General features: G+C 38.0%; 1 protein-coding gene across 1 annotated transcript in view; it reads left to right on the top strand.

Moving 5' to 3' along the window:
• Positions 1 to 24,642, top strand: part of NUFIP1 (nuclear FMR1 interacting protein 1) — a 47,976-nt gene that overhangs the window by 9,365 nt on the left and 13,969 nt on the right. The window contains exons 6-7 of the mRNA XM_032314646.1: positions 10,306 to 10,398; positions 17,394 to 17,587. Coding sequence (XP_032170537.1) covers positions 10,306 to 10,398; positions 17,394 to 17,587 — 287 coding nt within the window. The remainder of the gene's footprint in view (positions 1 to 10,305; positions 10,399 to 17,393; positions 17,588 to 24,642) is intronic.

Genomic DNA, 24,642 nt, shown 5'->3' with positions numbered 1-24,642 from the left:
TTCTGTTTATTTATTCGACAGACAGAGATCACAAGTAGGCAGAGAGGCAGGCAGAGAGAGAGGAGGAAACAGGGTCCCCGATGAGAGAAGAGCCTGATGCTGGGCTCAATCCCAGGACCCTGGGATCATGACCTGAGCCGAAGGCAGGGGCTTTAACCCACTGAGCCACCCAGGCGCCCCTACTTTTTTTATTGAGAGGAAATCTTGGTGAAGATGTCAGCTGATTTAAATATTTACTTAGGAACATAGTTGGTCTATACTCTGGCTTCAGCGTGTGGATTGGCTGCCAATCCATGGACCACCCTAACCTAAGGCAGTATGGACTACCTCATTTGTGACTATGTAGCTTATGAATACAGCCATGGTAGCACCTCTTGCATAGTATGCTAGTCATCCCTAGTCTTAGACATCTTTGATTCCACTGCACTTTGCACTATGCCTGGAATTTAGTATGTGGAGAATAAATATTTGTTGATTGAATTTCTGTTAAATGGTACAGGGTAGGAACACCCAGTCTCAGCATGAGGGGAGCTCAGCCAATTGTGTGGTCAAACTTAGAAGCAGTTAGGACCATAACGTGGTTTGACTTCGTGAAGAACTCAATATGCATGGCATATTGAAGCACCTAGCTCCTTGCTCCCTTTAGCTGGTTTCTTTATTGATAGAGTTGTTTCTCCTCACAGCTCCCTAAGTATGTGGTTATTTTGTTGTGTTTTGTTTTTTGTTTTGCTTCTTTGTTTTTATCAATAGGTTATATCTTTTTATTATTTTACACAGAGGAATAATAAAACAAGAAGAATTAACTCCATTTCCTGTTTGATACTTTGTTTTTGAAGATTGAATGCGACCGTGTTGAAAATTGTATCCTGCTAGATGGGATGGAAGTGACCTAACTGCTGAAACACTAGGCTGTTGTTCCCCTTGCTACTTAGCCCTGACTTTGATCAGTTGGGAGTTGGTGCTGCTCAATGGTGCCAGGCCTTTTTATAAGTGTCTAATTCTTTTGAGGTGGATGACAATGGCTGCTAGTCAGCATAGATTATAAAGCAGCTAAGAAGTTAACTAAACTCAGTTGTTGAATCTTGCAAGTTTTGAGTTCACTTAAGTGAGTAGGAAAGGTCTGAGATGAGTTTCTAATTTGCCAGCTTTGGTTCTCTTATCTCTGGTGGCTGTATAAATTGAATCATGAACTTTGAGAAAGTTAGACCAATATTAGTGATGGTCACCACTTTCAATGACTGTGTTCTACAGTCCGCAAGATTGTTCTACAGTCCTTCCCTCTTTCTCAGCATGTAGTCTGGAGGAGGGCAGTGTTCCTTGGCAAAGGGAGGTTGAACTGAACTCAGATCTAGCTAGGAGAAGATGAGGGGAGGCAGGGGGGCATATCTAGATGGATTGGCATGTTCAAGGAACTTGAGTATAGGTAAGAGATTATAGAAGTTTTTATTTTTAATTTTTTAAATTTTTAAAAAGATTTTATTTATTTATTTGACAGAGAGAGCTCTCACAAGTAGGCAGAGAGGCAGGCAGAGAGAGAGGAGGAAGCAGGCTTCCTGCCGAGCAGAGAGCCCGATGTGGGGCTCAATCCCAGGACCCTGGGATCACGACCTGAGCCGAAGGCAGAGTCTTTAACCCACTGAGCCACCCAGGTGCCCCCGACATGATAGAAGTGTTTTTTTTTTTTTTTTTTTTTAAGATTTTATTTATTTATTTGACAAGGAGAGAGAGAGCACAAGTAGACAAAGAAGCAGGCAGAGAGGGGGAGGCAGGCTCCCTGCCAAGCAGAGAGCCCGATGCGGGGCTCGATCCCAGGACCTGAGATCATGACCTGAGCCAAAGGCAGAGGCTTAACCCACTGAGCCATCAAGGTGCCCCCATGATAGAAGTTTTTAAAAGATGGCAGTGATGTGGACAGAAAGAACCAGGTGGATTTAGAACACTTGGGTGGTAAATGGGCACTATTTGGGGATTGGTTGATAAGAGGTTCAGGAGGAAAGAGGTTTTGAGACTTCTGGATTCTACTCTGAGCCCCTCTGAACAGTGAATTGTGGAATAAGGTTTGGATGTATTGATTTTGGACATTGTTGAGTGTCAGGAGATTCTGAGATATGTATTTGAAGATGTTATGTAGACATTGGGTCTTGGACCAGACTGGGCTGGAGATACATATTTTTAAATCCTAAAGTTATAAATGTAAAGACATCCCCCCCCAGAGAGAGAGGATAGAGTGAAAGGAGAAGACAGCCTCACAGTAAAAACCAGTAAGACTTCCAAGTGAGGGCTGGAGAGTAGAAGAAAATTAGGACTATGACATGTCATGGAAGCCAGTAGAGGGGAGAATTTTGAGAAGGAAGATGTGATTAGTAGTAGCAGTGTAGTTTGCTGTATTAAGAGGAAATAAAAGAAGAACAAAAAGTGACTATTTGATTTTGTGACATATAGGGCCTTCTTGATGTGGATTCAGATGACTGCTCCTTCGCCCTTCTTTGAATTTCCTGCCATCTGTCTACACAGCTCTCTGCAGTTCTAACACCCTCCCCAGTGGCTTGTAACAAGATGGGTTCCAGCGGGTTGCAGTTGCCTTTGCCACCTGTCGTTGGCATATTAGATGTTCCAACAGAAGCGTGTATACTTAGAATTCCCCTGACTTTTTGAGACTCATAGCTTATAATAGTTCATTAGGGCCTTTTTATATTTGGATTTCTGGTGTCCTTCACCTCCATGCAATTTTAGCTGCTCACTTTCATGATCACAGTCTGGATTTTATATTCTGGATTTTTTTTGCCTTGAAAATCCTAAAGCTGGGCATACTCGTCTTTCTATAAATTAAAAAATTTTTTTTTTAAAAGTAATTGCTACATCGAGTGTGGGGCTTGAACTCAACCTTGATCGAGAGTTGTGTGCTCTACTGACTGAGCCAGCCAGGTGCCCTTGGGCATACTCCTCTTTTTTTTTTTTTTTAAGATTTTATTTATTTATTTGATAGATAGAGAGATCACAGGTAGGCAGAGAGGCAGGCAGAGAGAGGGGGGGAAGCAGTCTCCCCACCGAGCAGAGAGCCCGATGTGGGGCTTGATCCCTGGACCCTGAGATCATGACCTGAGCTGAAGGCAGAGGCTTTAACCCACTGAGCCACCCAGGCGCCCCAGGCATACTCCTCTTTGATCATAACTTCCATTCTCTCTGGCTCCCACTGTCACCTGTACCTGGTCTTGCACTATTTGAGACCTCCCATCCCTTACCCCTTTACCTTCTGTCTTCCCCTTCTGTCTTCACCTCCTTACCCAGTTTGTTTATTTATTAAAAGGGTTTTATTAATTTATTTGTCAGGGAGAGGGAGAGACTGAGCATGAGTGTGCACAAGGAGGGGGAGTGGCAGGCAGAAGGAGAAGCAGGTTCCCTTCTGAGCAAGGAGCCTGGTGCGTGCGGGACTCAATCCCAGGACCCTGGAATCATGACTTGAACTGAGGGCAGACACTTAGCTAACTGAGCCACCCAGGTGTCCCATCTTTGTTGTTTTTAAAGAAATTGGGTAAAAGTGTGTTGATCTGGTTGGTAATTACGATTGGAAATCAGTAATAATAGCTAACGGTACTTAAACTACTGTGGTTTTGAACTTTAAATTCTCACCACATAGGACAGACCATCACTAGACAAACCAAACTGATCTGTTTGAATGCATTACTTTCTAGATTAACTCTCCCTGTGTGAATATGAACTATGCCCCCTTGTGGTTTTGTGTAAAAAATGCTTTAAAGGAAAAATTCCCCTGGCTAGAGAAATTTAAGGTATATTAATGTGAAGACAAAAACCAGCTTTGTTAGCGAATGTAAAAGCTCTGGTGAAGGCTGGTTTGATTTTCTAATGTTAGTGAGATAGCTTAGTAACCTTTGAATTTATATTATGTTAATTTGTAAATTATATGTTTGTTTTGATACTTTATGTTAATATATATTATGATACCTTGGGCTAACTTCTTGATAATTATTTAGCTTAAAAGTCAGAGGTAAACATTCAGTATTTGAAAAGGCAAGAATTTTGTTACATATGGCTGAGGTCACCAAAAACATATAGGAGTAGATACTTCCCTTGCCTTTAAGACTCTTACCCTAATATGACATAAAAGATAAATATATGTGAGATGGCCATGAGACCACAGGCAACTGAAGCATTAATTTTAACCTTATAGGGATAATAATGTTTGGTCAAGGGGTACTTGGAATCTTAGGAAGGCAGGGCTACTAATTTGTTTTGCAAGACTTCTTGTAGGAGGTATAGTACCTGCCCACCCACCCTCTCTGTTTATTTTAAGGTATGTTTTACATACAGTGAAATTCATCCTTTTTAATATATGGTTCTGACAGATGTATATCGACATTTAATCACTGCCACAATCAAGGTATAAGACTGTTCCGCCACAATCAAGGTATAGGATGTTCCATTAACCCCCCAGAAATCCTCATGCCCTTTGCGGTCAACTTCTACCCCCAGCTCTAGCCTCTGATAACCAGCGGTCTTTTTCCTGCTCCTATATTCATATCTTTGCAAAACATGATGTAAATGGAATCATACAGTATGTGGCTTTTTGAGTCTGACTCTTTGACTTAGCTGTAGTGCATTCGAGATTCATTTATGTTACTACATGTAACAGTAGTCAGTTCCTTTCTGTTGCTATTCTGTTCCATAATATGGATGTACCACAGTTTGTTCATTTATTTCCCAATTGAGGGATATTTGGGATGTTACCCGTATTTGGTGAGTATGAGTGAGTGAAGCCTCTATAAACATTGATGTACAGGTTTTGTTTTGTTTATACTTTTTTTTTTTTGACTTGGGTAAATACCTGGGAATGGGATTGTTTTGTCATATAATAAGTATAGCTTTATAAGAAGCATATGGTTAACTTTATAAGAAGCTACTTTTAGGGGGATGCCTTGGTGGCTCAGTTGGTTAAGCATCTGTCTTCAGCTCAGGTCATGATCCTGGACCTGATCCTGGGTTTGAGCCCGTGTCAGGCTACCTGCTCAGTGGGCAGCCTGCTTCTCCCTCTCTCACTCCCCCTGCTTGTGCTCTCTTGCTTGCTCACTCTCTGTCAGATAAATAAATAAAATCTTTTAAAAAGGAACCCTGCTTTTAGGAGGCAAGTTTTAAATCAAGATACGCCTAGTAGGACTTGGACAGCATTCAGATGAAAGAGGATGGCTAGGACGCAGTGGTGCTTGCATCAGTTAGGATCCTGTTTCAGTAAATGGAACAGCGACCTTACTACCTTAGCTTAGCACAAAGAGGGCTATTTTCCCAGGTAGGAAAAAGTCCTGGACTACTGTTGCTGCTTAGCAGTACCATCAGGCATATTTTCTTGCTTATTGCTCCTTAGTAGATGGCTTTCATCTTCGTGTCCATCAGGAGATTCCTGCCTATCCAAATATTAGACCCTCATTCTAGGCAGGACGATGAGAAAAAGGCAAAATGCACACAAAGCTGAATTTGCCTCTTTTCATTGAGACAACAATAGCTTTGTGTTTTCAATCCAACCAGGAGACTTCCACCTAGCTGTCATTGGCTAACAGGTGGGTTGCTTGACCACTTTTAGTGACAACAGAGTTGATTGAACATCCACAAACAAAATTGTTAAGGAAGAGGGGCAGAACAGGCCTTTAGGAGTGTTTGCCTCAGTGCTTGGTGGCAGAGTTTAAAGCTCATTGTATTTCAAAACTTTTTTTTTTTTAAGATTATTTATTTATTTATTTGACAGATAGAGATCACAAGTAGGCAGAGAGGCAGGCAGAGAGAGAGGGAAGCAGGCTCCCTGTCAAGTAGAGAGCCAGATGCAGGGCTCGATCCCAGGACCCCGGGATCATGACCTGAGCTGAAGGCAGAGGCCTTAACCCGCTGAGTCACCCAGGTGCCCCATGTATTTCAAAACTTTTAAGTGGTATTTGGAAGCAGGTCTGTCTTGAAAAAGGAATAACTTGAGCAAGTGTTTAATACACTTATTGGTGATGATTTTTATGAAAGATAGGTGAGGGCACAGGGGATAGGCAGTGCAGTTCTGTTTTCTAGAATGTAGACTAAAGATATGCTGTGATAGTGGACAGAAATGTCTCGGAAGAGGAATGGGTAAACCTTTGAAGTGAATAATTGAAATGACAGATTTGTGAAATTTAGAGATGTTTAAAGAGAATAAGGAAATTGGGTGAGGATAACAATTTGGGGTAAAGTTTATTTGTACCTGTGATGTGGCCTTGTTAGTACAGTGTCCTGAAATTATCACTTGGCACTTGCTGATTCATCTGAGGTTTTTCCATATCTTATTTCTGAAGTTCTTTTGCTGTAACGTTCTCATACATTATTTCTATAAATGTACTTTATTAATAAAAAGTATGGGAAACATTTCTCTGGCACATTTGATACATTTCTCAAGAATACATTAACATTCTCTCCACTAGCGGTTTTTAAAGAACTTATTATAAAAATATATTTACTTTCTAAATTTCTATCATTCTCAACTTTAAAAAAATGTTATTTGAAGGCCTGAAAAGAATAAATTTCATGTTGATATGGCAGAATAGTCCTTATGTCTTGAATTTTCTTTTGAGGGCCACATTCTTTCTGAGGAAGGCACCGTGTTCTTTAACATGCTGGAAAGATAAGATCTTTATGTAATAGCTATGTTAGGAAACCTTGTAAAAGACTTCCATATAGCAAGAATTTTTAGAGTTGGAAGAAAATGCTAAAGGTTTGCTTGGTATATTATGTCCTTCCTTGAAGAAGGCATATCTTTGCTCTTATTCCTTCAACTAGCCAAACCCAAAGGTGCCCACTGTGTTTAATTAAAAACTTTTAAGGCTTTCTACTAACAACTTTTAACCCACTTCTCACCCTTCACCCCACCTCACCCTGCTTGAAGTGATTCTTTCTTAATTCCTGACCTGAGAGGTACAAATGCTATATGATTGGGCATTACAGAAAATAGTGATAGTGGTTTGCTGGAAACATTGAAACATATTTTACAGTAGATTGTGAGCCCACTAGGTGGTGTAGTTTCGGGATCTGTATTTCAGTGGTTACTGTGGTGCTGAGGAAATCCTTTTAAATTGTATCTCCGTTTCTTTCAGAATTCTAATAGAGAGGGTTGGCTTCTGAAAAAAAAAATGCTATGTCTTTTTGAAGTTCAGAAAAACTTCGAAATAAAAATACAGCAGAATGGCTTGTGTTGAAGCAGTTTCGGGTCAATGCCAGTAAAGAGGGGTTGTGTTTTTATAGAGAAAAGGCTTAGGGAAAAGTCAAGAAATGGGTGGTGATTTGAGAGGGAAAGAGGCAGTGTATAATGTAACCAAAATGATACGTGCTAGGATCACAATTGGCACAATTTTGCCCATTTGTTGCTGGTAGTGCTTAAGGATTGTCACTGCAGACTTAAGGCTTAAGCAAGGGGAGGGCAAAAAGTAGGGAAGACATGTAAGAAAGAGGAGGAGGAGAAAGAACATATGGTTTCAGGGCCAGTTTTTCATGGAGTATTGGGGAAATATGAAAGTATAGGGAAAAAGTGATTTTAGCAGGTAAAAACACAGAAACCAACTATGAAAATAGCACTTGTCACAGGCTTTATAAGTTCATAATAGCCATTCTCTAACAAGAGACACTGGACTTAGTTTTGTCTGTATGTAGTGGTGTAACATAAGACAGTTTGTGATTTTTTTTTTCTCAGCAGTGTTTGGATTTATTTCAGGTGTACTTTAGGAACCTTAACTGTGTTTCATTTGTTCTTGTTCATCAAAGCTCCAAACTTTTCCTTATTCTTTTATTTTAATATTATGTTGCTGGAGGGGGCTTTCTGATATATATGTGGCAAGGTTTTATGTTTCTGGTTTCCTCTTTTTTTTTTTTTTTTTGATTATTTGCTATCTAGTGCCTTCGTTTTTCTTAGTGTTTTGTCTCTAGGTTCTGTGCAAATAAGAATGATACACATTTTGGATGAGGGTTTGGGTTTTATAATAAGCACTGAAAAAATGGCATCTTCTAGCTTTGCAAGGGCTATTGAAAGGTTTCTTACCTTTCAGGAAGTGTTACTTTGATCTGTCAGAAGGAGAAAGTGAGCTATTTTAAAAGACTTCCACCAGGGACGCCTGGGTGGCTCAGTGGGGTAAGCCTCTGCCTTCAGCTCAGGTCGTGATCTCAGGGTCCTGGAATCAAGCCCCACATCGGGCTCTCTGCTCAGCGGCGAGCCTGCTTCCCCTGTCTCTCTTCCTACTTGTGATCTCTCTCTCTCTGTCAAAAAAAATAAAATAAAATAAAAAAGACTTCTACCAAAGGAGATTGCACAACATCCTTGATGTCTTGTTTAAGGAATTCTTTCTCAGACCTCACATAAAATCTTCTTGCTATAACAAACATTTACATGTTTTACCATTGGGAAGCACTTAGGTAGCATCTGCTTGCTTGTACATGGTAGACTGTAGTACCAAATCTTTATTGTTCAGCATGTGACTCAGCATGTTAAGGGTCTGCAATGCTCAGAAGAAAAATGGTGAAGAGACTACTAGTAAAAATAAGTGCATTTCAGAAATGTGAAGGGTGTTGAGTAGCTGTGAGTTATATGCCTAGACAGCGTGGGGCCTGTGAAAGTCATCACTGTTTTTCTCACCATTTCTGCTTCTGCATATTTCTGTCTTCAGATTGAGACCAGCTGGCTACCGTCCTTTCTGTAAGAGCATTTATTGTCACTTCTCTTCCTCTTTTAGAGGCTGCAAATAGTTCCAGTTCCTTTCATCTTTCCTCAGAGGTTTTAGTTTCAGCCTGTTAATCATCTTTGAGTCTCTTCTGAATCCCATCCAAGCTTTATTTTTCCTTAACATTCCTTTTCAGTTTAGAAGCACAAAACTGGACACTGTGCTCTGAGAGTTTCTGACCACTTCTGAGTACTGCGAGAGGGAGATTTCACACGTGCTCATGTGCCAGACTCCATTTCACATAACCTTAGATGATGTTTGCTTTCCAGAAGTCCAGTCATATGTGCTGACTGGCTGTCAGATTTTTATCTCCTATGACCTTGATCTTTCCCTCTTATGTTTATTTATAGCTTGTGCATTCATCATTTTTTATTTATGGAGGTTACTTTTCTTGGGTGGATTGCTTTGCACTGTCCTCATTGAAATTCATTGCCCTTTTTTCTAATTATTTTACCACTTAATTAATGTCATTTCCATGCTTATCTTCCAGTGTGGCCAACCCAAAGGCTTCATATTTTCTGTGCCATGCAAGTCAGTGATGCAGATGTTAAAAAAAGAGAAAAAAAAAAAAAGGAGGAGGGTGAAACAATGATCTAGAAACAATGGCAGAACACAATTTGTTGGTATTCTTAAAATTTACTATGTTGACTAGCCAAACTGAATGGTAGTGGGCCATCTCTGTTTCCCTTCATTTGTACTTTCTTATACTCCTAGGATCTGTTCCCTTACCACCAGAGTTTGGTGCTTGCATCTCCACACAGCTTTGCCAAGGAACAAAGAAAGCTTTGTTAGAGCAATTCACCTTAGACACTGTTGTCAGATTTAATCTTAATCACTGCCTTGTACATAGCTCACCCTGTTCATAACTTTCAGTGGCTCCCCACTGCCACTGAATTATATAAAATTCCTGATTTGGTATTCAAGGCCCCATTATTTCATTTTTCATGGCCTTAGCTTCCCTTTCTGTCTGATTGCTTGTAACTATACAAAACAAAACGTTTGCCTTCCCTGGATATCTTGCACACCTTCTGAGGCCTTGGTTGGTTTGCATTGTTTGCTCTGCTTAGACCACTGAAGGTTTTCCATCTAATTTCTGTTTAACACCATGTAAGATCAACTCACTTTCTCCCTCTTTCTCTCTCTCTTTTCTCTCTCTCTCTCTCTCTCTCTGGATTTCTGGATTTCTCCAGCAAGATACGATCTTTTCCTCCCGCCTCATCTTTATACTCTTTGGGGGGTTCTTTTTTTTTAGTAGTATTTAAGGTACATGGCAAATAGATGAACTATATTAGTTTGAGCACATTTTATGATATTTGATTCAAATTCTGGTATAAGCTCCCTACCTACTCGTAGCAAAGTTTTTGGATTAATAGCCAGTTTACATTTTGAGTAGCACTGGAAGAGTCTGCTTTTTCTCCCTTAGAAAAGTTCTAAAAACAGTTAAAATGATTTATTATATTAGTCATTAATTAAACAAAAATTGCTAATTGCTAATTAAACATAAATTGCTTGATTGCATAATTAAATTTGTACTCTAAAAGCCCTTTTATAATTGACTTTTACTGTTTCCTAGAAACTACCCAACTCTGGCCAATATCGAAAGAAAGAAAAAGTTAAAACTTGAAAAGGAAAAGAGAGGAGCAGTTTTGACGACGACACAGTATGGGTAAGTTCCTTAAAATTGCTTTCATTCTCTATGCTTATTTCAAATGAGTATACTTACAAATAATAAACAAGAGTATGTACCAAAATCTTAAAATTTCTATACTCCTAATTCTGAAATCTTTGCTTTTGTAACTTTTTTACTTCAAAATTTCTTTAAATTGTGCTTTTAATTAAGTAGTGCCCTATATTCAAGTGGTTTTTCAAAAAGATTTATTGTTAATAAATCTTTTGTCTTTGTCTACTAGCTAAACAGTTCTCCTTCCCAGAGACAACCCATTCTATCCTTCCAGAGATACTTCATTTGTATGTAGCATATAAGATAATAGTCTTTTTCTTCTTTCCCTTTTTGACACTATTCTATACTTTTCTTTTTTTTAGCCGAATGATATATTTGGCCATATTAATAAATAACTAGCTTCGTCTTTCTTCAAGGATGTGTAGAACCCTAAGGGGGTCCCACAGTTTTTTTTTGTTTGTTTGTTTTTTAAAGCCAATTTCCTATTGACAAATACTGAAGTTCTTACCAGTCTTTTACTAGTAAAAATTTGCCATTATTGCCCTGACATACATTTTACACATACGTAAGTATTCCTTAGGATGGATTCCTAGAAGTAGATTTGCTAAGTCAAAAGATAATATGTGAATTTATTTTTGTTTTTTATTTATTTATTTATTTATTTATTTATTTATTTTTTAAGATTTATTTGTTTATTAGAGAGAGGGAGAGAGAGAGCATGGCGGAGAGGAGCAAAGGGTGGGAGAGAGGAAGAGAATCCCAAGCAGACTTCCTGTTGAGTGCAGAGCCTGACATGAGGCTCGATCCCATGACCCTGAGACCATGACCTGAGCTACAGTCGAGAGACAGAAGCTTAACTGACTGAGCCAAACAGGCATCCCAGATGTATGTGTATTTGTAATATTAATGGCTAACTGTCAAATACGTATCATAGTTAACTCTCCCACCAGTTGTATATGAGACACCCTATTTTTCCCAACCCCTCACCTTCATAGAATTTTTTTCAAAACTTTTTGATTCATTTTTTACTGAATTTAATTTTTAATATAAATAGAAGATACAGATCTCAAATGTACAACTCAAATTTATACACATACACACACCAACACACCCGTGTAATCTCCACACAGGTTAATAAGATTCAAAATGTCTTCACCTCATGAATTTTTCTTAAGCTCTCCCTAGTTTATTGCGTCCTGACAAAGATGACCTCTTTTCTGATTTCTGTAATCATAGATTTGTTTTACGTGCTCTTGAAACCTTAGGTAAGTAGAATCATAAGATATATATTCTTTGGTGTGTGATTTCTGTGGTTTGGAATTGTTTTGTGGTATTCACCCATATCATGTGTAGCTCTAAACTGTTCATTCTTATTGTTGCGTAGCACTCATTAGTGAGAATAGCCATTCTACTGTTGGACATTTGGATTGTTTCCGGTTTGGGTTATTATGAATAAAGCTGCAATGAACATTCTTTTACATGTCTTTTGGGATATAAGTACTTGTTTTCATGGGTCATAGATATATGCTGAATCATTAGGCATCTGTATATTTAGTTTTAATAGATAAAGCCAAGCAATTTTTCTGTAATGGTTGTACCAGTTTACATTCCTACTGATTGTGCATCTGATTGTTCTGTCTTTGGTTCATGCTTGGTTACACCTTTTCCTCATGTCCTCCTATCTCTATCTTGATTTCCCTCTTGACTAATGATGTTGGACACCTTTTTATATGCTTATAAGCCATTTTGATATTTTCTTGTAAAGTGCCAGTTCAAATTTTTGACCAGTTTTAAATGGGGTTGCTTTTCTTGATTCGTAGGAGTTATTTACTTAGACACAATTCCTTTCTTGAGTAGATGTATTACAAGTATACCCTTACAACTTGTGACTTGCCTTTTTACTCTCTTACTGGGTGTCCTTTTCCCCCCAATATAGTAATAAGTATTAATTGTTTAGACATCTGGGGTCATTTGGGCTTCAGTTAGACATATCTGCTGATCTTGACAAGGCTCAGTCACGGCTGAGGGTTGGTTAGCTGATGGCTAATCTAGCCTAGCTGAAGGCTGGGATACCTACGTAGTTACCATTTCTGGTACGCTTCACTCTTTAGTGTTGATCCATCATCTGATAGCATTTTTCTTTTGCCTAAAAGACTTTCTTTGGCACTTCTTGTAGTGAGGATCTGCGGAGGTGAATTCTTTCAGCTTTGTATGTCTAAAAAGGTCTTTCTTTGCCTTTCTTTTTGAAAAATATTTTTACTAGATATGCAGTTCCAGTTTAACAGGTTTATTTATTTATTTTATTAACATATATAATGTATTATTTCTCCCAGGGGTACAGGTCTGTGAATCATCAGGCTTAAACATTTCACAGCACTCACCGTAGCACATACCCTCCCCAACGTCCATAACCCAGCCACTCTATCCCTATCCCCTCACCCCGCAACTCTCAGTTTGTTTTGTGGGATTAAGAGTCTCTTATAGTTTGTCTCCCATCTGATCCCATCTTGTTTCATTTTTTTTCCTTCCCCATCCCCCACACCCCCCAACTTTGCCTCTCAAACTCCTCATATCAGAGAGATCATATGATAATTGTCTTTCTCTGATTGACTTATTTTGCTCAGCATGATACTGTCTAGTTCCATCCACGTTGGTGCAAATGGCAAGATTTTGTTTCTTTTGATGGCTGCATAGTATTCCATTGTGTGTGTGTGTGTGTGTGTGTGTGTGTGTGTGTGTGACACACACACACACACACACATATATATATATATATATATACCACATCTTCTTTATCCATTGATGGACATCTAGGTTCTTTCCATAGTTTGGCTATTAACAGGCTTTTTTGTTTAGTTTTAGATTTTTTTTTTTAAATTTAAGGACTTTGTTCCATTGTCCTTTCATTTGCATTGTTTCCAAAGAAATCTGCGATTAATCATTATTTTCTTCCAATATATAAAATGCTTTTTTTTTGCTAGCTGCTTTTAATATTTCTTCTTTATTACTGTTTAAGCAATTAGATAATGATGTGCCTTTGTATTTTCTTCATGTTTCTTGTGCTTGGGATTTGTTGAAATTCTTGGTTTAGGGGTTTATAGTTTTTGTCAGTTTTGGAAAAATTTTGAGAATCTCAATCAGGCTCCACACCCAGTGCAGAGCCCGATGTAGGGCTCAATCTCACAGCCCCAGGATCATGACCTAAGTTGAAATCAAGATTTGGAAGCTAAACTGAGCTACTTAGGTACCTCTCCAACTCATTTTAAGAGTTGGTCTTAAAATATATAGTCTTGTATATTGTACAACGTTATAATGGAGGTCTTGGACAGTATAATAAAGCAAAAAAAAAAAATAGGGCGTATAAAATTTGAAAAGGAAGAAGTGACTGTCAGCTATTAAAAGTCGACATGATTGTGTGTGTAAGAAAAATCCAAACAAATCTATAATTAGAGTTAATAAAGTGAATTTAACAAGGGAGCTGAATACATATAAAATCAGTATTTTAAAAAATCAGTTGGATTTCTATATGCTATCAATGATTAAAAAATGAAAGTTTAGAAGATACTATTTATGATAGCATCAGAATATCAAATACCTAGGAAAACATCTAACAAAAGATTTGTAAGGCCTCTATACTGAAAACTATAAAATGTTGCTCAAAAATGAAGGCCTAAATAAATGGAGGAAATACGTAATGTTCATGGACTAGAAGACTCTATATGTTTTTCTCTCCAAATTTATCCCAATCAAAATCCCAGAAAGTTTTGTTTTGCTTTGTAGCACGGTAGAAGGGGAGGTTAGTATTGGTAAGATTTAAGACTTAGATGAAAACCCAGAGGATCCAGACAGCTAAGAAAGAGATGAAGGTAGTATGGCATTGTCCAAGGATAGGTAAACAGAACAGAATACAGTCCACAATAGAGCCTCTGGTAAACAGTCCCCTGATTTATGGCTGGTGGCAATATGGAACATTGGAGAAAGGTAGCGTTTTCAACCCTTTCCTTTTAAATTTCATATCTATGTATTTAAAAAATATATATTTTCTCCAAGAAAATATATATAGAGAGAAAATATATAGAGAAAATATATATTAGAGAAAATAAATATATTTTAGAGAAAATATATATATTTTCTTAGAGAATATCTAATTGGTCTTTTTTTTAATTTTATTTTATTTATTCATTTGACAGAGATCACAAGTAGGCAGAGAGGCAGGCAGAGAGAGAGAGAGGAGGAAGCAGGAACAGAGACCCTCATGCGGGGCTCGATCCCAGGACCCTGGGATTATGACCTGAGCCGAAGGCAGAGGCTTTTAACCCACTGAGCCACCCAGGCGCCCCTGGTCTTATTTTTTATTATCTAGGCCAACAATCTTTATCTTTCAATTACATTTAAAATAATTACTGGGCGCCTGGGTGGCTCAGTGGGTTAAGCCGCTGCCTTTGGCTCGGGTCATGATCTTAGGGTCCTGGGATTGAGTCCCTCAGCAGGTCTCTGATCAGCAGGGAGCCTGTTTCCCTCTCTCTCTCTCTCTCTCTGCCTGCCTCTCCATCTACTTGTGATCTCTCTCTGTCAAATAAATAAATAAAATCTTTAAGAAAAATAAAATAAAATAATTACTAATACAGTTGGGTTTCAGTCTCCCATTGTCTTATTTTTTAAAAAATATGTCCTATTTTTTTCTTTATTTCCTTCCTTTGTTTTTTTTTTGTTGTTTTAAGTAGGCTCCATGCCCAGCCCCAAGAAGGGGCTTGAACTCATGACCCTAAGATCAAGACTTGGAAACTTAACCAACTGAGCCAATCAGAGACCCCCTTCCCTCTTGCCGCCTTTTGGATTAATTGAATATTTTTTTTTAATATTTTACTTCTCCTCTATTAGCTTTTTAGTTATAATTATTCCTTATTTCTCTACTTCATGTGTATCTACATCTTTACTTACATTATACTTTTTGTAAGTATTTTTAAGTGCTGATTAAATAAACTTTTCCTTTTAAATGATTGTCAATCAACAGTGTAAAGGAACTACTCCCTAAAGGTAGGGTAGTGCAAATACCAGATACACCACTTTCAATGAAGTCTTATTGACCAATCAGGTAAAGGTCTTTCTAGGGGCACCTGGCTGGCTTAGTTGGTAGAGCATGAGATTTGATCTTAGAGTGAGTATCTAATCCCATGTTGACTGTAGAAATTACTTTAAAAAAAGGGCGCCTGGGTGGCTCAGTGGGTTAAAGCCTCTGCCTTCGGCTCGGGTCATGGTCTCAGGGTCCTGGGATCGAGCCCCACATCAGGCTCCCTGCTCAGCAGGGAGCCTGCTTTCCCCCTCTCTCTGCCTGTTTCTCTGCCTACTTGTGATCTCTTTCTCTGTCAAATAAATACATAAAATATTTTTTTTAAAAAATTACTTAAAAAAAAAAAACCTTAGGGCACCTGGGTGGCTCAGTTGGTTAAGCATCAGCCTTTGGCTCAGGTCATGATCCTAGGGTCCTGGGATTGAGTCCCACATTGGACTCCCTGCTCAGCAGGGAGTCAACTTATTCCTCTCCCTCTGCCCCTCCTCTCCATTTGTTTTGTCTCTCTCTGTCTCAAATAAATAAAATCTTTAAGAAAAGTAAAATCTTAAAAAAAATCATTCTTACTAATGTGAATATTTTAAGATGATCATTTAAAAGCCATCTGTGGTCAGGTGCTATAGGAGCAGGATACAGGGAAGGCATTTGTGAATGGGAACCTAAGGAAAGTGCCATCTCTTCATTATCTTCATGGGGCCAGTGGGCCAGAGGCAGAAACTACCTGTTTTACCTTTGATGACACTGTTGAGGCCTGACTTCTGTGCTTGCATATTGGAAATTGGTCCATGGTTTTCTGCAAAATTTGGAGTTTATACATGATTTTTGGAATGAGACTGTGTAAGGATTATGGTGACCCTAAAAAAATTAAGAATCTTTGGATTGCAGAAATACTAACCAAATATGTTAGTTTAGAAAATTATTTAGAAATTGTTGTGATAATAACTACCATTTATTAAGAGTTCAGTGTGGCACTTTATTATTAGTTCTATGTCTCTTTGATTCCCTTCTACAAATGGGGGAGTAAACAAATGCAGGGATATTAATATTGTCCAAGAGGCACAGTTAGTAGGTGGCAAATTGAGATTTGAATCCAGATTCCTAATTTCTGTATTCCTAACTGTAGCCTGCATTATTAATGAAACAAAAAAAAAAGAATTCTGCCAATAAATGATAAATTAGAAAAATCATGTATTTTTGTGAAAACTCAGCCCTACTAAAGGATAACTTGTATTGTTGTCTATTGAGAATGTACAGTGAACCTTTTTTTGAAAATTTTTTCCTACATAGTTTACCTTGGAATATGCTCAGGCAAGCATTTGTTTTCCTTCTAAGAGGGGTAATTATAGTTGTTGAGAGGGCACTTGATTTGAAGTAGCTGTGAAATTGTGCTCAGTTTATGATCTTTAAGTTTATCCTCTAAAGAGAAGAGAATAGTAATCTGTCTAACCTACTTTCAAAGAGTTGTCATGAAGATCAAACAAGGCAGCATATTTGTAAATGTGTCAGAAACTTTTAAGACTCCTGGAGAATGAATAGACAAGAGTTACCACTCTTTCAAATCTAAGAAACACTTTCATGTACAATCAAAATGAAAGAATTTTGCCAGTTAAATTGACCTGCTGTTGATCATACAACATAGACCATTTTCAGAGGGGTTAGAATATGGGAGGACATACGCATCTCAGAATTGATAAAGGATAGTATATTGTGGTCTGTTATTTTAGAGGTCTGCCGTAAAATTCCTTGTCTTTGGAAGCTGTTGAGTTTATTTATTTTGATTTCTTTAATGTACTAGGCTACAAATAATTGATAAGGCAGCTAAGTTTCTTTTGCATTCAGTACTCTCCTTTAGATTTCTCTTGAGAGGTCAGTGCCTTTTATATACGGAATTGCATTTTTCTCACTCCAGCAAGATGAAGGGGATGTCCAGACATTCACAGATGGCAAAGATTAGAAGTCCTCGCAGGCATCACAAATGGAAAAATGACTGCATTGGACAGAAAGCAGCCGTTGGATCTGGCAGTTGCTTGGGTGATGCGAAGCCTGAAGATCCACCTGAAGCAAATTCAGACCCTCTGGGTGTTTTGGTAAACACGGATTCTGGTAAGCTGAAAGGAAAGTAGTGTGTTTATAAGTGTATAGACCGTGATGCTGAAGTTGATGCTTCACGGCATTGTTTGTGGAGAATTTAATGGCAAATATGTTAAAAAAAAAAAAAAAAAAAAGACCGATGCTTTTGTTTTTGTTTGTAGTAGGAGTGTCTTGTTAAAACCCTCATTTCTGAATCTTGGGGAGTAGGTGCATGAGGCAGGCAGGATGTAGAAGAAAGATGATATTTATTGGATAATTTTCATAGTATTGTGTAATCTTTGAAATGTTCTTAAGATTGTTCTGTATGGGGGCGCATGGGTGACTCAGTCGGTTAAGTGTCCAACTCTTGATTTTTGGCTCAGGTCATGATCTCAACGTCATCAGATGGAGCCCCATGTCAGGGTTAGTGCTCAGAGGGGACTGTGCTTGGGATTTTCTCTCTCTCCCTCTGGCGCCCCCCAACCCCCTGCACCATGCTCTCACTCTCCAAAATAAATCTTTGGGGAAAAAAAAAATTGTTTTGAATGTTTTGATGCTGTAGATTCAGAGTTGCTTAATTATCTTAATTTTTCCCCACCTACGAGGTGGCTAATTTCAGTGGAAGCCAGTACTGTTTATGCTGCTGAGCATGAATATGATCTCCTTGAGTAAATAATATTATTTCATTGTTTTTGATACTATTCTTCCTTAGCGTGTAGAATATCTTTATATTAGCTTTGAATTCCCTTACTCTTGCTTAATAAATTGAGAAATTAAAGGACCAGAATGCTGCTAACCACACAGAGATATCATCCAGCCTCTGAGGCTCCATTTTCCCTTCTAAAAATGAAAATATAGGGGTGCCTGGGTGGCTCAGTGGGTTAAGGCTCTTGCCTTCGGCTCAGGTCATGATCTTTTGGCTTTTTGCTCAGCGGGGAGCCTGCTTCCCCCTTTCTCTCTGCCTGCATCTTTGCCTACTTGTGATCTCTATCTGTCAAATAAATAAATAAATCTTTAAAAAAATAAAGTAAAATAAAATAAAAAATGAAAATGTAAATGTAAATATTTCTACCACCTTTCCTTCCAATATCATCATGAAGCTTTATCTTATTATATGTATTTTCTCTTCTGCAAAGGAGTAGTATTAGTGAGGGGACTGATACTAGCAGGCTCTGTTTAACTTGGAAAACAATGGCTTCTGTGATAAACACATGGCAAATATTTAAACTTGTGGTTGGCAAGAAATGGAATAACTAATTCAATGACTGAATTAGGATGGAAAGGATCTTAGCATAGGGAGTGTTGGGCTAAGAATAATATATAATTTAGTTAGAATAATAATAATTATTTTAACACCAGCTAACACTTACTGAGTAAGGTACTTACAGTGCTCTACGTGCTTTATACTTGTTAACTCTTTTCCTTTTACAATGCATATGTACTGTTGCTACTTGCATTTTAGAACTGAGGAACACAGGTAGGTAATTTACCTTAGCCCAGCTGTTCATTGGCAACAGTGCCAGAGTTTGAATTTAAGAGTCTGATTCCATTAGACACTGTGCTTCTTTTAAATGTGAAATCTGAATTTATCTTAAAAAAAAAAACAACATAGTGTATGAGCCTAGGATAGTTGTGATGTGGGAGAGAGTTTAGAAAAGGCATCTTTGTATCCTTGCTGATAGCAGGGAAAAGGCAGATGACATTTGGGGCCAGAGCTGAGTTTACTCTTGGGCACTGATTTCTTTCCTTCAGAAGGTGTTAGAACCCACACACTTCTTCAGATTTACAGTGTGTGACCTTGATGATAAAAACCATCTGTATCCGAATACAAGCTTTCATGTCATCAAAATACTTGAAACACAATACAAAGACTACTGTTAAAATTAGTAAGTTACTAATCTGAAAATTATGTAATTCTTCACTTCATGCAATTCTCTAAATGAACATTTAAGGGACTCTGTAATGTTGAATAGTCTTTATTCTGTTAGCTTTGGTAGATGGGTAATTGTTACCTTTCTCTTGCTCTTTTAATCTCTATACCTAACATGGGCCTTGAACTAATGACCCTGAGATTGAGAGTTGCATGCTCTATGGACTGAGCCAGCCAGGCCCCCTCTGTTTTCCCATTTTTTATTTTTATTTTTTAAAATATTTTATTTATTTTGGGTGAGCATGGTGATGGTATTAAGGAGGGCACGGATTGCATGGAGCACTGGGTGTTATATTCAAACAATCATGGAACACTGCATCAAAAACTAATCTTGTACTGTATGGTGACTAACATAACACACCAAAAAAAGGATTTTTTTTATTTATTTAAGAGAGAGAGGGAGAGCACAGAGAGAGGGAGTGAGAGGGAGAAGCAGAGAGCCTGATGTGGGGCTCCATCCCACGACCCTGAGATATGACCTCAGCCAAAGGCAGATGGTTAACTGACTGAACCACCCAGGTGCTCCTGTTTTCTCATTTTTAAAGAAGTATTTCAGTGTATGGTAATCTGGTGAAATACCAGCATAAAGATCATTATGTATTTTGCTCTACTTAAGCCTGTATCTAGGTCTTTAGGAGATGCTTTCGATGTGAGAGATAATAGTATCTTTTATTGTCATGGTAGAAAGTGTTTAGTCAGATTCTTTTGTGTCCAAGCAGTTGTATGAGAGACCTCAAGTAATTTTGTTTTGGTGTAAATGTGTAAGCCTTTACCTGTACTGAGGGTCAAAGATAGGAATGCACCTATATTGAGGGTCAAAGATGATTATGTAAGTCTTGAATATAAAAATCTTACAAGTAAGTTATAAATTCATAATATTATTCTTTAAGGAAATAAAAAAACCAATGATTAAGTTAGGATAACTTAATTTTGTAGGAAAGATTTTGTTTAAGTTTATATTATCCTTTATTTGGGATTTCTTCTGGATTATTTACATTTTCCAAACCAATGTTTAGACCATTGGTTCTTCAACTTTTCACTCCAGGTATAGCTACAAAAATCTGTGTGTACCATTTTTTTCTCATGCCTGAATATTCTCAGCATGTCTGCTCTCTTCATCTCTCAGTCTTACACTTGTTTGGAGGCAGCTTCCTTCTCCCTGGGCCAGGGTGAGCCAACATTAAGATCAGTTGTGCTCATTATTCAGGTTTTTATTGGTGGGCACCACTGAAATGATGTGGCCCTGTTTGTGCTCTCGGGTGGTAGTTAGTACTTTTTATCACTAATTTCACTTGTAAAATGAAGATCTCCTGATACCTTACATTTTTTTCCTTTTTTTTTTTTGGCTCAGAACCTTATCTAGATAACAGCATTCAATTTTTATTTTATTTGTTTATTTTTAATTTTTAAAAAAGATTTTATTATTTGACAGAGAGAGAGAGAGTGCAAGTAGGCAGAGCAGCAGGCAGAGGTGGAGGGAGAAGCAGGCTCCCCGCTGAGCAGGGAGCCCAACATGGAGCCTGATCCCAGGACCCTCGGATCATGACCCAAGCCAGCATCACATTTTAAACAAGACAGCAGTTCTTGAGGATCTTTACAGACTTCAGATCATGCTTAGAAAATCAGTATTTTTTGTGCTGGTTGGTAGTATGTGAACTCTCATTACTAGTGCAGGTGCTTTAAACTGGGGATTGATAGTGTTTCAAAGGGAAAGCCTGTCATTTGGAGTCTCCCAATTTATCAGTTTTAAATATGGCCTGTTTTCACCAGATGACCTCAATGGTGCTGTATTTTTTTTTTCTTTTTTAGTTCCTTGTGTGTTCTGCTAACTAGTTTCCTCAAGGTGTTATTGTTTTAAATCTTTTTTTTGCTATTTCAGTAGTTAGGACCACATTTATTTTGTGGCCGTTGTTTAAATGCATATACAACATGTTTTATGACTTCCCTGACCTGTGGTTTTAATAAGTGTTGTCTGAGCTAGAGGGAGAAGAGCTGGTCAGTAATGGGCGTCAAGTGTCACTGACCGAAGTGCCTCAGCGCCCACAAAATGAAAAAGACGCAATTTGTTAGTCGTTCGTTACAGTGTAAATATAGCTGTTGTCATAGAACACTGGGGGATATTAAGCTAGGTGGGCTTCTGCTGTTTAAAAGGTAAATGTTAAAATAAGAACATAAGCTAGCATATCAGCTGTTAAGAATGCTCATTGTTAATGTTTGTTTTTGAGAGTTGGACACCATTAAAGCAAGGTTTCCATTTTTTCTGGTGACTTTTTCTGCAGAATTGCATTTTCTTTAAGGTACTTAATCTGTCTATAAATCTTCTTGCGGCTAGAGCATGTAATTGTGTTTCGCTTCTTAAAGGCAATAGAAAATAATAAGGGGATGAACGGGGAAAGACAAGTAAAGAAATAAGATGTAGGAAGAACCCAGATGAGAGCTTTTACCACTAGTGTTTATACTTACCAAGACTTACAAAGGGAGGGTTTTTGTTTTCCTTTTTTCATTTTAATAGGGATTTCCTTGAGGCCCTACATTCTGCTTGTCCATCATTGTAATTCAGAGAAATTTCTCCCTGACTTCAAGAAATTTATAGTCTGGTGATAAATTTTAGATTTATATGTATATATTTGGTCAGAGGGCACATGATATCTGTGTATGAGAGAAAGGTGAGATTTACTTTAGGAGAAGTATTGCTAGGTATTTTATAATCATTCTAAAGTTTGATTTTATCGTCTTCATTGCTCCTGTCTTTTTACTGGCATGTTTTAGTTTAGAGAGGTGTTTTGGCTGTTTTTGTTAAAAAGTGAGTGAATTTTCTTCAGTATTATTTTGTTAGCCAGTACAGTGCCTTCAACATAATCTTTCCAACTGCTGACAATGCCTATATTCGAACTGCTAGTAGATCCAAGGGACTGTGGGAACAGCCCCCCACCCCCTTTTCAGATGAAACGTCACTATAGGGGATGTTTTGATAGGACCAAAAGGATGATACCTCTTTTCAAAATGTTATTGTGTGTCATGGATTCCTGAAACATAACTGAGGGAGAACGACCTAGGGGAGTACTTGTTCATTTTGTGAACTCCTAACTCTTACCCAGGAGGAGACATTCCAGTACAGTGAACTTTGTGACAGTCCTGGTAGTGAATACACCAAGCATCCATATTGTGGTTTTACCATTTTCCAGTTGAAGAAACCAGAGCCTTTTGGAGAAATGATTGATTGTAGAGCTGGGACAGAGAAAATGCAAAGTGAACCTAGAGGATCTTAGTAGTGCCAGAGGGTTAGAAAGTGCTCAGAAAACAATCGGGATTGTGGGCATGTCAGAAAGATATAGGGACCAACTGGAAAGTGCTCTGAATAGCCTAAGTTGGAACAACTTGAGCCACAAAGTAAATAATAATAGATTATAACCCAGAGAATTTAATAAATACCCATGAGTCCATATTGATGTGAATAAGAAATGGGGAAGGAGGGACAGATCTTTCAGAAAAATTCTAATTAATAAATGTAAAAAAAGTGAAGGAATTAAAAGTCACCATTAAAACACCACAGTAATAGTTGTTTCAGGCAAAACCCACTGATGAATGGTAAAATTAGTGGCAAAACTTTAAAACGTGGTATTTATGTAGTTTCAAAATATTGCTCACTAAATATTAGTTACTGTGGTGTTTTTTGTTTTGTTTTGTTTTGTTTTGTTTTTAAAGATTTATTTATTTGATAGAGAGAGCACAAACAGGGGAGTGGCAGGCGGGGTGGGGGAGAGGGAGAAGCAGGCTCCCCTCGGAGCAGAGAGCCCGACATGGGGCTCGATCCCAGGACTCTGGGCTCTGGGATCATGACCCGAGCTGAAGGCAGATGCTTAACAACTGAGCCACCCAGGTGCCCCTACTGTGGTGCTTTTAACATGTCTAAATTTCTTTGATATTCATTACTCTAAGAGAGGGGAGCTTAATTCCCTTCCCCTTGAATGTGGGCTAGACTTAATGAATCATTTTTTTTTAAAATGAGAGAGAAAAATCGTAACTTAATAACAAAGAAACCAGGCAGACCACCAAGAGCTCAAGATTAACATCACTCGTAATAAGTCATGTTGATGTGATGGACTCCTGGTATGAGGTGATAGAAAGGACACTACCTAAAATCCGTAGCCTCTGTGCAATCATCAAAAAACCTCAGATGGACCCTAGCTAAGGGCCATTCTTCAATAACCGGTAGTCTTCAAAAGTGTCAAGTTCGTTAAAGACAAGGAAATACTGACAGATTGTCACAGATTTAGAGGAGACACAGATAAGGGGTCATGATGATTAAATATATAATATGATATGATGGATTGAATCCTGAAGCAAGAAAAGGGTATTAGTGGAAAAACTAGTGAAATCGCAGTATAGTCTGTAGTTTCCGTAGTGTTCTACCAGCGTTAATTTGGTAGCTATGATAATGTGCCATGAGTATGTAAGGGAGGGGAAGCTATATAGTAGGGTATATGGAAGTTGTCTATACTATCTCTGCAACATTCGTGTAAATCTAAAATTGTTTCAAATATAAAGTCTTTTTAAAAAAGGGAAGGCGGGAAAAGGGGCGATATGTAGGCCTATTAACACCTTGCCCCCCGCTTCTTGAACTGAATTGTGAGGAAACACTTTTCCTGGAGGAGAGTGATTCCTCCAGGGTTTATTTTCCTATGTTTTTCTATTACATTTTTTTTTTAAGTTTCTCCTTTTTTTTTTTTCTATTATATTCTGACTATAAAAACAAAAAACTGGAGAACATTTAAAAAAAAATCTACTATCTTACAGAGATAGCCACTGCTCACATTTTGTTTTATATCCTTTTAATATTTTTTATATCACTTGTGTATGATTTTTAAAAATAAAAATGGAATCATGTTATTAATGAAAAGAAAGAAAGGAAGAAAATGGGCTTTGAATCCAGACAGAATTAGGTTTGTGTTGTGGCTCCACCTTTTCCTAGCCCTATCATCCATCCTGTACCAGTTAGACTTTTTTGAATACGTCTTTACTACGTCTTTACTCATTCCCGCAAGTTTGTTCTTCAAATATTTGTTCAGCACTTAACGTACTGTTCTAGGCTCTGAAGATACAGTACTGAACAAAGCCAAACCCTTTCCCTCCTGTAGCTCGTACTTGTTCACATCTA

The sequence above is a fragment of the Mustela erminea genome, chromosome 15, assembly GCF_009829155.1.
Source record: "Mustela erminea isolate mMusErm1 chromosome 15, mMusErm1.Pri, whole genome shotgun sequence".
Taxonomy (NCBI): Eukaryota; Metazoa; Chordata; class Mammalia; order Carnivora; family Mustelidae; genus Mustela; species Mustela erminea.
The sequence above is the reverse complement of the archived record's forward strand: the minus strand, read 5'-3'. Positions and strand labels throughout refer to the sequence as shown.